Source organism: Colius striatus, chromosome 4, assembly GCF_028858725.1.
Source record: "Colius striatus isolate bColStr4 chromosome 4, bColStr4.1.hap1, whole genome shotgun sequence".
NCBI lineage: Eukaryota > Metazoa > Chordata > Aves > Coliiformes > Coliidae > Colius > Colius striatus.
The window spans coordinates 62,739,009-62,751,872 of NC_084762.1; the positions used below are offsets into that span (position 1 = coordinate 62,739,009).

The following is a 12,864-nucleotide window of genomic DNA, read 5'->3' on the forward strand; positions in this document are numbered from 1 at the left end:
ACTACATGAAGAAGGCAATTTTGGGGTAAAGCTAATATACAAAACAAGAAAACAAAAGCTCATAATCGGGCTTCACTTTCCAGTGAAACACCTTCTCATAACTTTAATCACATTGCCTTCCTTCCAAATATTCCCCCTTTTTTTTTTTTAAACGATTTTCCACACTTTTCTTAATGCCACAGCCTAAATCCCTCACAATACCTTCCTACGTCCGCACCTTCTTTTTCATGACAGTTTACTTCATTCTCAATATATTTTTAAGGGCTATGATGTAGTCATTGTCTTGATGATGATTCAGCAAGTGCCGCAGGGCATTCATACAACTAGTAAGGGGTTCAGAAGCAGCACATGCCAATAATGTTGACAGCACGTATCCAAGTGAGTGCTCTCAAATAGGGACTGTAGATCTAAGACACTATTGTCATGATAATAAACAAATCTGTTCAGAAATAATCTTTACAGTCTCATTAGTATGTTCACATTTTCCATGAACAGAAAACAAAACATTTTGAAATTCCCACTAAACTCCGAGCAATCTACAGAGGATACTATTCTTATTTGCCTGCAAAAATCACTGAAGTCCATTCTAACAAGCTTTCCCGTCCTCCAAAAAGAGGAGTTATTATGTAAACTTCATTACAAACTAAATGTTAAACCAAGGGGCCACATAGTAACAGCATGAGTTTACATCACAATACTCACCAAATTTTCATTTGAACATCTTGCTTCTTCAGTATGTCTGCCATCGACATTTTTTACCTTTCTTTATCAAGCTTACTGCAAAGAGCTGGTTTTGTCACAGATGCTTCCACGATACTTACCCAGTCGTGTAAGGTATATTTATTCCCCCTAGATTAATGCTTTCACATCCAACAATGAAAAGAGTGGAAAAGCACAGCAGAGATACACCACTGCAGATCATAGCCAACTTTGCAGACTCTCTTGCACCAAGTTTCAGTTTTTTTATAATGTAGCCGCCTAGGACAATACCCACACCAGCACTTGGGACAATGATCACACCTGCCAGGAAGAAATTTGAGCAACATTAAAACAAGACCTATGGAAATGGTATAAAACATAAATATTGGTTTTATCCCCTAGTTAGACGACTGCAAATGCTGCACTAAGATCTCCATTGTCTGATTCTCTGCTAGCAAACTGAGTCAGGCTTTTCAAATCTCTGGAGTGTTGTCAAAGAATTAATAAAAGCCTCCTTATGATATTACCAGCAGCCAAAGCACCATGAGAGAACTATTGTACTTACAAGCAGAAACATTGCTTTGTATTTATTTTAGAATGGGAAGAAGGGTTATATATTGCTCCTGTTTAACTACTGAAAATTTGAAGAAGCCCAGGTTTGGATGGGAATCTTCCTCTACCTATTGTCATGATTAATTCTGCTGAAGTACAAGCGCTAACCACAGGCAGGACCCCAGAAGCCTGCCCACCTGCAACTGCATGCGTGAACCTGGCCACAAATTCTGCCTTCTGGATATTTTATTCAAGCTGAATAACACTTTCCTATATCAGCACCCCAATTCATCTCAGCATAGCCACATGGGGTTGACCATGTTGAAAGAAATTAAGATATTAGAATATAGTATTAGGGTAAGTTTAAGACATAGAAGATGTGCTTATGAAATTTCTGTCATGCTGCTTCTGCAGTTATAAAGTGGCAGTTCAGCAACACATCACCAGGCTGTCCTCACTCGTTGGGGCCTGAGGTGGTGTTAAATCAGTGAATGTCTTGCACTTCTCCACTTCCCTTGGCTTTTGCTTCTCACTGACATGTGAGACAGTCTTTAAATTAGCTCTTTACTAATAAAGATCCATTCCACATAAATATGGAATTTAAACAACTTTTGGTAGATACATGTCCAAAGAAGGAGCTAACCTTTATAATTCAAATTCTTAAAGGATGTTGGTCTTCTTTTTAAGGAAGCCACTAAGACTATCAGTTGCAAATATCTTCAACACTATTTCAAAGGATTCTCAATCTCTGTTAATTTGTCAAAAGGTGAAGAGGACATCATATTTATCAAAGTGTTGAGAACATAAAAGTCAAACTAAGAGGAAAAAAATAGTTGCTGCCTTAATTATACTGCCATCACCAACAGCATTATAAAGTAAAATGTCATTTCATGTGGAAGACTCTTAATAATAACCTTTCAAAGAACAAAAACCAGGCTTTCTCATAAGAGCAGAAATGTATAAGTCCCGGGAGAATTAAACAATTTTCACAAAGTTCAAAGCTGTTATCTCTCTTGAGCTGTTACAGCTCTCACCTTCAATGACTGAATATGAATGAGGGAAAGAAATAATGCAAATCCTTTCACTTGCACTGCAAATGTTCTCTCTGGGTAAAAGTGGTAGCTCAGCCATCTGAGCTTACCAGGCATGACCTGCTCTGTGAAGCCCACACCCATGCCGAAGGCAGATTGGCATGATTTGCAATGCCTCCTAAAACACCCCTGTCAGGTGAACCAAATTCCACAGACCAAATCCATAGATACATCAGTTTATGTGAACTAAGGATCTAACCCACAGTAAGGGCTTACTGACAATAAACTAAGCTCAGTATTTTATTCTTGTTTCTTCCACCTATTAGCTTAAACTCTTTTTGAAATGAATTGATCTTTTCTTTCTTATGCTCTTGAGGGCACAGATATTAGAAAAGGCTTTCACTAGAACTGAGACGCTGTGTGTCTATGTCTAGTACCTTGTCAAAACTGAGCACATACAACATTTTGTGAGGCATTAGGTTAGTGGTTCTTCCATTAATGAGTTATGGTCCCCTGCTGTTTTCATCCATCCTCTGCCACACACGAAGATCAGAACATGAAAAATGAGAACATGAACAAATTGCCTGCCAAGGCTCATTCTCATTCATGAAGATGAAGTGGTAAAGGAAAACCTACATAGAAGAAACAAAAAGACCAATTTCTCCATGCAAAATGGAGCTGGGAATGGAAAAATTCTCTTGCTAGGAGAATTTGGATGAGCAGGCACATATTTCACTGTTTGTGGTGAAGGCACAGAAGGAAGTACTCATACCCTCCCCTATGTGTTAGGAAGTGTGACAGGTTCTCTTGCCCCAAGTACAAACTCTTCATCCTTATGTCCCTGGTTTTCTGCAGGGGATGCGAATCAGAAGTGATGTACTGTCACAGAAAAGCAACTACTACAGTACACTTCCAGACGAGCTTCCAGGGCAAAGCAAAGCCTGTACATTTAATTAGGACAGGCATTCTTCTTTTTCAAAGGCGTTTAAAGGAATAAAGCTTAAGAACTGATACTAAGCTGTTGTACTACACCCTCCTTCATTTTATAATGACAGTTTGGCTTACAGAAACTGTGCATGTGCTAAATACACTCCTGGATACAGTGCTCTGAGGCAATATCAGCTTTCAGTCAGCAATTTTCAAGCTTTGTCCTTTTTGCTGTTGTCAGGATGTTGCAGCACTCAAGGCTTTCCACAGTGGCAAAAGATGATCTTAACAACTACTAATAGTCAGAACAGAGAACTGCAATGTCTTCTAATCAGGATATCATTCCAAAGGGAATACTGTGGGGATTTTCAAACCAATTCAGTCTGATATACATATTACACCTTTTCTAAAATTAAAGGTAAACATTTGTAAACATTTCAGCAGAAGTTGCCAGAACGGTGGCTTACAATATCTATTATGCAGTTCTTCCAATTACAAATTATTTGAATTGTAACTCTCTTCTGCAAATAAATCTGCCACCAAAGCACCTGAAATTTTAACCTGGAATTGCCTAAGATCTACCTGTAATCTAAAGTCAGAGTTCTGGCTTTTCTTTTGTTTTGTTTTTTTTTAATTAAGAAAGCCTGGAGGTTAAACATCACCTGTCCTACACACAGAAAAGAAAACTCCAAGCAAGTCTAGGCTGCAGCACAAGCTGCACAAGTTCAAGGTATGAAGTTTGGCACATGGCATTTTTGCTGATGATTAATGCAAAGTTTGTTTAAATACAGAAAGAAATTGAGACTTAGTTAAAGAACTACTGCATATGAAGTGAGACATAAAAATGACCAATATAGATTTTACATCAGTCACATTAAGAGATTCAGCAAGCGCATGTACTCAGCTGGCAATGTACATATGAAGTACAGATGTAGTAACAGAAAAAAACATGTATGGCCTTCTTTTTCTAACCAGATGTCTGGAAATTTGACATGTCATTTACTAGATAAGCCACTAGCAATCTAATATAGAACTTCCAAGTTTCCTTTTCCCACGTTTTCTACAAAAATAATTTAGAAGAATGAACAACTGCTGAATTTAATGCTAAGTTTAGGAGCTGAGGTTGTGGAAGCAGTGCTCACTTTTCCATGTTACAGATATAGCCTGAACTATTTCATCTACTGCTTCAATATAATAGTCTTTTATCAAGTAATTTGTAACAACAAAAACAACACTTGTTAACAGCTTCACACTCTGGACAGGGTCACATCACTTTTTCCTCCTTTAATGTACCGGCTGTTGAATATTTTGTCTGGCAAGAATGTTTCTGCTTCATTCTGAGAACGAACCAAGTTACAGAGTAGCCATCCCATCAAGACTCATTACAGTAAAACTCCTATGCGTCTGTAGCTACTCTAAGCTTCAGATAGAATCACAGTCGCATCAATCAATGTTTCCTCCTTATATACAGAAAACAAGGACTTCATGCCCTGAAGAAAATCTCATCCCAGGAAGCTCTCAAATAGAAGTCACCACATGGCACTTCTCTGACATTTCCCCTCTGCACTCTAGAAAGACTCCTCACATTTCTTCCAGCCACTGCAGGTGACAAATGATTCCTGCATGAAGTCTCTGTGTCTTTCTTTCTTCTGCTACTTTTTATCTTTTCCTTCACCGATGACCTTGGGCAACCTCACCCCATATTTCACCCTCATTCCCACAACTCAGTCTCCACTCCGTCATTCCTTCTCAGACATAATATCTGGAAGCACAGGAATGCAAAGAAGTAATTTGCCTAGCAATTAATGTCTCTTCTACATGGGAAGCATTATGAAGAAGTCAAAAAGATGTTTATAAAGACAAGTTGTCTTTGATGCAGGTAGAAGAGACACATGTGGGTCCCCAATTCTGCACAACATTTCTGCCCCTTCCCAAGGGAGGTTCCCCTTTCTCCTCCCAGCACAGCAGTACAAAGCTTAAAATTTTGTGGTTTGCAGCTCTGTTAGAAGCTGGACTGGTTGTACATTGCTGCAGCATCAGGGGCAGTGTCACTCATTGAAAGAGGGGTCTCAGATCTGAAACAAGTGGGAGAGGATTTGGGGAGCTCTCCTGACTAGACTAGGTCATTGTGCACTCAGTTTTAGTACATAAATAAGAAGAAAACCACCAGCTTGGAGGACAGGGACAACTGAAGGACGGGAAAGACAAATAACCCATCATTGGGGAAAATAGAAAGATTAGGATATTTTAAAGATCAAAAATGAAGTAAAATTCACAGAAAATAAGAACAGCTTTGAAAGATCTTTTAAGGCACACAAATTGCAGCAATGTTAATGGGTTTTCTAGCCTGGTTTTGTTGCTATTCTTCCCCCTTGAAGACCATCAGCATATTAGAAAATGTCTGTCCAGGCTCATATAGAAAACCTTAGCCTTTTAACAACACAAATGTGTTCACATTTTACTAAAGACATACAGCAAACATCAATAAACAACCTGAATGTCTAATCAAATGCACAAAGCTGGACTCAATCACCTAACAATCACGGTTTTGGTTCATTCCTACATTGACTAATTTAATTAGTCAAAGAACACCAACCCTTGCAAAGTTACACTACATGGCAATGCCTTACCAGTGTAGATGCTGGCATTAGAAGCTGGGATGCCAAACTGTGATTCGATGAACTTGGGAATGAAGGTAATAAAAGCTGTGACAATGGCACTCTCAGCTGTGTATGACAAACTCACAAAAAGGAATGTCATGTTGCTTAAGATCCTGACAGCTGCTCTTGGAAGCTCTATAAAATGACAAAAATTACAAACAAATGTTACAAATGAGCAAGAAACAAAAGCAAACTGAAACAAAACAAACTGATTTTCTTTGAGATGGACTGGCAATAATGGCTTGCTAGCATCTGGCTACATTTGCCAAGTGGAAGGGAGTGTGCATATTTGGGATTTCTGTCTTCACTGTCTGCTCTTACCCTATCTCACTGCAATTGCCTCAGGGTTGCAGTCCCACTTTTCACAAACACAACTGAGGTCTTTTTTAACAAATAATTTGAAGAAACAGGGTCTACGTAGCAACATTATAAAGGAAAAATGAACATCAACAAAATGTAGCAATTTTGGAATTATTCTGATGTATTATTTTGAAGTTTTCTATGATACAACACACATCACACTGTCGAATCAATAGTATTGAGTTTTGCACTCCATAGGAGGAAAACACATCACATACTTCCCTTGCAATTCTCTGTTTCAAGGACCATGCTTGGAAAGATGGGATAATAATATAATGTTTTAAGAGAACCAAAAGATTTTTAATTAAACATTTTTGTACATGATTTTAAAGTATTTACAATAGATGCAGACAAAACATACCAAAAAAATGTGGACAATATCAATGAATCTCAACGTACCTTACATACATCTCAATATTCTCAGAAGGGATAAAATAATCAATTACAAATGAGAGCCCAGCATTAACTTAAATTGCAAAATTATTCACAGATGTTGCAATTATCCTCCAAACAAATATCAAAACCCCACAAAATTCAGCACTGTAGTTAAAAGAATCACTTAAATACTTTTAGTTCAGTTCTGCAGTAATGTCAAATCATCATCACAAGATGATGACAACTCCATGCAAGACTTAATTTTTTTTTTCAGATTAGATGGTGTGATTTTAAACTTTTTTTTGGTGGGGGGGCTTCTACGAAGATCATATTTTTAGTTCAAGTATTATATCAAACCTCCTAAGGTTTTTTTTCATTTGTTTTTCACTTTCTACAGAAATTGAATGCTGCTGGAATCAAAGCCCATTAAATCAGATGACAAGAGAGTCCAAAAGAAGTAACATGTTGAGTAAGAACTTGAATGAGAATTTTATTGATGTTAAAAGTTGTCAAGTCAAAAATCTGTCTCACTTTCTGCACTGACTCCAGTAGGTTATCTGTATAAAAGCAAACAGAATTTAGACTCTTGTCATGTCAAAACTTGTCAGGTTGCAAATTAGCACCTAAGTTGTCTGACTGCATCCAATCTTAGCTTATGCCAGTCATCAAAATGTGCACTGAATTCATTATGAGTACAAGGTTTATTGTTTTAATGTAGTCAAATGCTCTCTTGATGCCTCTACAAAGAAATATATTAAATGTTAAATACAAAATTTTGTAGAATTAAGTAATGAATAAATCATATTAAGAAGCACTCACATATTTGAATCTTACTGAGTTTTACCACCTACAGTTTTGGGTTTTTTTAAATGTTTGGCACTTTTTGCAACAGAGCAGATAGAAACAAGATGACAGGGGTGTGAGACAGTATCAACACGAATATATGGAAATCGTAATGCAACTTACTACATTACAGTAGCAAGTACAATGATAAAATAGAATCAGTATTATTGGCAAACATGCTGCATGTTTAAAATACAGCTGACCAAATTTATTATTTGTTAAAAAGGAAATGAGAGAGAGAAAACAATGAAATATCTGTAATACTATCAGATGACAGCCCTCATCAGCTTTGGCTTTGTGTCTATTTTTGGGTTGGGTTGGATTGGGTTAGTTTATGGTGGCTTAGATGCAAAAAGAAACCAAAGGGCAAGAGCCAAGATGCTCTAACCCAATTTTCACAAAGCTTCTGAGGTAGCTGGATGATGCAGTTTAAGGAAACGTCTGCCATAGGGCAGGTGTAATAGGATTTCCCCGGGGACAAGGTGCAGGACTGAGTGCTGCAATGGTTATGACCATGCTGCTGCCACTGCTGTGCCAAAGAGGGAGTGCCAGGATCACTCCTGCTGGAAACTGAGCTATTTGGTGACAGCTGCTCACATATGCTGACAACATGAGGAAGAAAATAAGATGGAGACTTTCAGAAGATTGGACATCACAGAGAGAAATACCATTTTATTAGTATGATGAATTAAATGTTCTCTGTAGAAATGAACTGGAAGTCCTTGGCCAAGATCTTTGCTAAATGCATTATTTTAAAGGGCCTGGTCCAAATATCATAATATCCAGTTCAACTTTTCCTGGTAAAACAGAGCTCCGGGAAAATGTCTGGTTTAGAATTTTCAGTCTAAAGATACTGAAGAACTAATTAGGTAAAGAACTGCAGAGCTAATGAACATTTTGCTCTGATGTTTGGTTGTAGAGTTGTACTTGCTGTTGCTTCCTACTTCCATCTCATCTGAGCACTCAGTCTAAAGGTCATTATTAATTTCAAAACTCATTAGTATTTTTAAATTAGATTTCTACTGATAAATACATAAACTTCAATGTCTTGAAATAAGCACAAGTTCTCTTACACCCATTTGAAAGATTCTTCAGGGAACAGCTCTGCTGATTACTGTAATTTTTGGCAGGAAATAAAACAGTGATTATTCCTGCAGGCTGCACTAATACAGACCACCTGCAGCAGTTGAGGGTTGAAGCTCCTTGTGATTTATAAAGAGAAACTTCCTAGCATAAAAGTTACTACATAGTGAAGAACGTGCAAATAAAAATATATATTCAGAATAGGTTTTCCCTGATTTTCTCCCATGATTATAGTCAAATCCTGTGTGATAGAACCTATACTACACTTCTGAATTTTAAAACATAATAAAAAGGCACTGTAAGCTTCTCTTATCTTTCAACCACAATAACTCTAGTAAAAAGCAAAAATGCTAAGAATTTTAAGGATCCTTTGTACTACACAATCAATCATGCATTTAAAACATTTCGATGTCATACTATTTTTTCGTGACTAGCCATAGGCCTAGGCTTTGATTTCAAGGCCATTTCTAAACCTGTCAGGATCTGATTATTAGAAGGTCTTCAAAAAACACCTCTTGTTTTTGCAAGTGTGCATCTGAAACAAACCTGTGAGAACTTGCAGTATCCCTCATTCTGTCATTTAACAAATAAATCTTTATTATTGTTTATTATTGTATCTCTTTGTTATTGTTTATTATCTTTATCAATTACATTCCTAAAACTGGAATGATCTTTTGTATATTTGCAAACATCTTTACACTTCTGTGCAGTAATTTAAATCTTAAAACATACATCCTTCCTTTCTCTCTTTTTCTTTCTATTTCTCTATTTCTTTTTTTTTTTCTCTCTTTCTCTTTCTCAAACTAATATGTAATCAAGAGGAAACTGGAACCTGCCTTGCTGGACTGGTTGGCTTGTCTACTGGCTATTTTCTTCCTTTTATGGTCTTTGACAATATTTTTTTCTCTACTTAGTATTCATTTTCACTCACTGGATCACTGCTTAAATCATGGTAAGAGGAAAAGCATAAGAAAAATCTGCAAACAATTGAAATGTTTGTTAATATACTCCTCTAAGCAAAAGTCTTAAAGCACTGTAAACAGAACTTCAATTAAAAACTCAAATAATTCTGTCTTCACTTCCTTTTTACATCACTGCATGTATTTTCTTTTATTCCTGTTTCACGCTTCTAGCTCAAGCTGATGCAATGAGTACAACCAAGGGAATAAACCATATCAGTCTAGAGCACTGTCCTGTTTTAGTCCATCAGTGAAGAACTTTGTAAGGGTGACACAGATATTAACTGCAGGACCTCCCTTTTGCAGGGTCCAAGACTGCACAGCACTATAAAAGTTTGTAGGAGGCCACCTCCACACTGAGGTTTCAGGGGTAGCTTCTGCTCTGGCACAGTACAAAGCAGACTGAAAATTTGAGACAGAACTTCTGATTCATTTATCAGAACGGAAATGAACATTTTCAGTCACAGACAACTACTTCAAATATATTCTGCATGGAGCTAATCACTACACTTCAGAATAATATTTTGCCATGTATTTCATTCCTTTATCTGCTCACATACCACTTAAACAACCTCATTCAACTTGATTCCTAAAGCACTCTGAGGACATGCCTTAAGTACCTGGGTGGTACCTGGATCATTGAAGAGCCCCTAATATCCCATCAAGTGTAGTTAAGTTCAGAGCCAGCTTGATCTGATTATTGCTTTTGTTAAGTTGATTTAGAATATCTCCTCCAGGCTCCAGCTAACACTGCACAAGGACCTGCCAACCTTTTCTATTTTGAGCTCTTCAAGATGGCCTAAGAAGAGGCAGAATACCCAGCCCATGGTCTCTGAACTCTGACATTTACGGTGATCAGCAAGCACCCCCCCCCCCCCCCCCCCCCCCCCTTCCGTCCCTGTCCCCCAACTGCCTCTTCCTCCTCCTCTGAACCCTGCCAACTAACCCCTCAGGTACTGTGGAAACTCCAATCCCGATCCCTGGGGAAGCACTGCAGTGATCTAACCCTACAGCTACAAGCCCCTTAGGACTTTCTTTTACCTTTGCTGATGTCCTGACAAGTTTTATTATCATGTCTCTGTCACTGGCAGAGACTGACTAGGGAGAGCATTGGACAGATGGTAGACATGAAAATACAGACAGAAATATTCCACATTTAAGAAAGGGCTGTACATAGGGACAAAACTCAAAACATTAAAAGAAACCCACAAAGATTGCAAAATATGTGTAACTAATTAACACTCTTCAGATTAAGTCAGTACATTTTAGGTAATATATACATTTGCTTTATTTAGACTGCTCCTTTATTCGATTGCACAGTAAGTTTCATTATAATAGTAAGTAAAAAGGACTGCAGATAGAATTTCCATGGTACAAACCCCTAAGGGTATCCATGTAATAAATGAAAACAGTGGTTTTGTCTGCTCAGGTTCATGATTTATCTGCATTTATGGGACAGAACCATGGCTTCTTCATTAAAAATCTCCTCTAGCTCGTGTTATCTATACTACCTCTATTCCTCTCAATAAACTACATCCAACTTTTTTCCTCCTCTGACCTATTTAATGTTTTATTTAACAATTTTTATATCTGTCTCAGATGCATTCTCCCTCACGTTTTTTTACTTGTAACATAAATAAGAAAAGACCGAATTCCAAGCCCTTGCATCTCAAAACATGAGAAAAGCAAAGACATATCTGTATTTTTATTTAATCTCAGATCTGTTGTGTGCCAAAATAAAGCTTGGGTCACTGAAGTTGGAGACTGCTTGCAGATGGAGATAGTTTCTTCAGCCTATATTGGCAACTACTGCAGGAAAAAAAGGATCTTGGTCCTCTCCCATCACGCCTTTTTAATTGCTTTTCACCAGTCTAGAGAACTAACTTATGGGAAAAGAGCACATAAGCAAGAGAAGAATCATTTTGTTCAGCTTCCTGGGTAAGACAATATCATATCAGCAGATAAAAACGAATTCTTTTCCCTGATACTCTTCTCACTAAAGCTGAACAGATTTTACAGATTTAATGGCACTGACCCCTGTCATGGCAGACTACGACATCAGTGATATTTATTAGCGCAGGACAGAAGACATGACCTACTAAATCATCTGTCTCCCAGCTAATGCTTAAGTGGAGTTTCTGCCCATCGTGCTATAAAGAGATGAAGCCCTGAAATTCAATGGAAAGCATAAAATGTACATGGCATCTCAGAAGAAGCAATGCTAAAGGACTTAGACACATGCAATCCTTTTTTCCTTCCCATTATAAATGAAATTACCTCAACTGAGAAGCCCGAGGCATGATCACATTCCATAAAGCCCACTTAAACTTGAAAAATAATTAAATGATAGTGCATTCCTGCTGCAGGCCCTCTTTGCTAGGGTAAATGACACCTAATGGGAAAGCTATTATTATCTTATAGCAAAATACTTTTCTCTGTGTTATCTCGACGTGTTTGGTCTCCTTCTGACATGTGGAATACAGTGCTGCTTTTCACTGTTGTACTGATGAAGTTTCTCCTCTAGAAAAAATGAAAAGCTTTGTATATGAAAAGCTCTAATTTGGTAGTTCTGTTAAGATATTAATACATGATTTTGTAGAGCTTATGGTACACAATTAGGCAAACACAAATCAAAGAAATACATGCTAAAATGAGATATACAGAAGTTTTCATTTCTGTGAAAAAAACTATTAGGAACATTTTCCTAAAAGAATACTTGTTTTCTGTGTATCTGTTGTGCTTGTAGTGACATCATGAGTAGCTCTGAACTACTTTTGCTAATCTGAGACCAGTGGGCTTGAAGGCTAAAAAATCCCCACAATTAGCTTTATGTATTAGGGCGAAAACATTATGTATAAGGACTTATAAATAAGGGAAATAGAGTTTTCAAAGAAGGCAGCAAACAATGCACTTTTCTCGCTTTTCCACAACTTATTTTATAGCTAGTTTGCAAACAAAAGGAGAACATAGTTCTGAAAGATCTGATATTGCTGGTTTACCTTGCTTGCCCTATGCCTTAAGATGCTGGTTTATAAAGTAATAAAATCACCACAAGCAAATTCTGGTCTCCTATTTTTACCTTACTTCCACAGAAATTAACAGCAACTTTAGGTATCCTGAGAGTACAGATGTAATGTGGAGTAAAATCAATATACATATGGGCAAAAATTACTTAGACTTAGACCGGATTTAATCTAAAACCAGCACACTGGTTTTGCTGGGCATTATCTACTCAATACAAAGAGTGATCATAAATGTCTCTTCTAAAAAAAACAAAACAAACAAAAAACCAAACAAAACCCTATCTGTTATTATATCCTTGACTGAAACCCAATGAAAAAGTAACATTAAATGTTCATGTCAACAAATAAATGC

At 37.3% G+C, this 12,864-nt stretch overlaps 1 protein-coding gene across 1 annotated transcript in view; it reads right to left on the reverse strand.

Annotated features, from left to right (window-relative positions):
* Positions 1 to 12,864, reverse strand: part of SLCO5A1 (solute carrier organic anion transporter family member 5A1) — an 81,252-nt gene that overhangs the window by 25,869 nt on the left and 42,519 nt on the right. Inside the window, exons 4-5 of the mRNA XM_061995604.1 lie at positions 5,840 to 6,004; positions 822 to 1,020 (exon numbers count right to left, since the gene is read on the reverse strand). Coding sequence (XP_061851588.1) covers positions 822 to 1,020; positions 5,840 to 6,004 — 364 coding nt within the window. The remainder of the gene's footprint in view (positions 1 to 821; positions 1,021 to 5,839; positions 6,005 to 12,864) is intronic.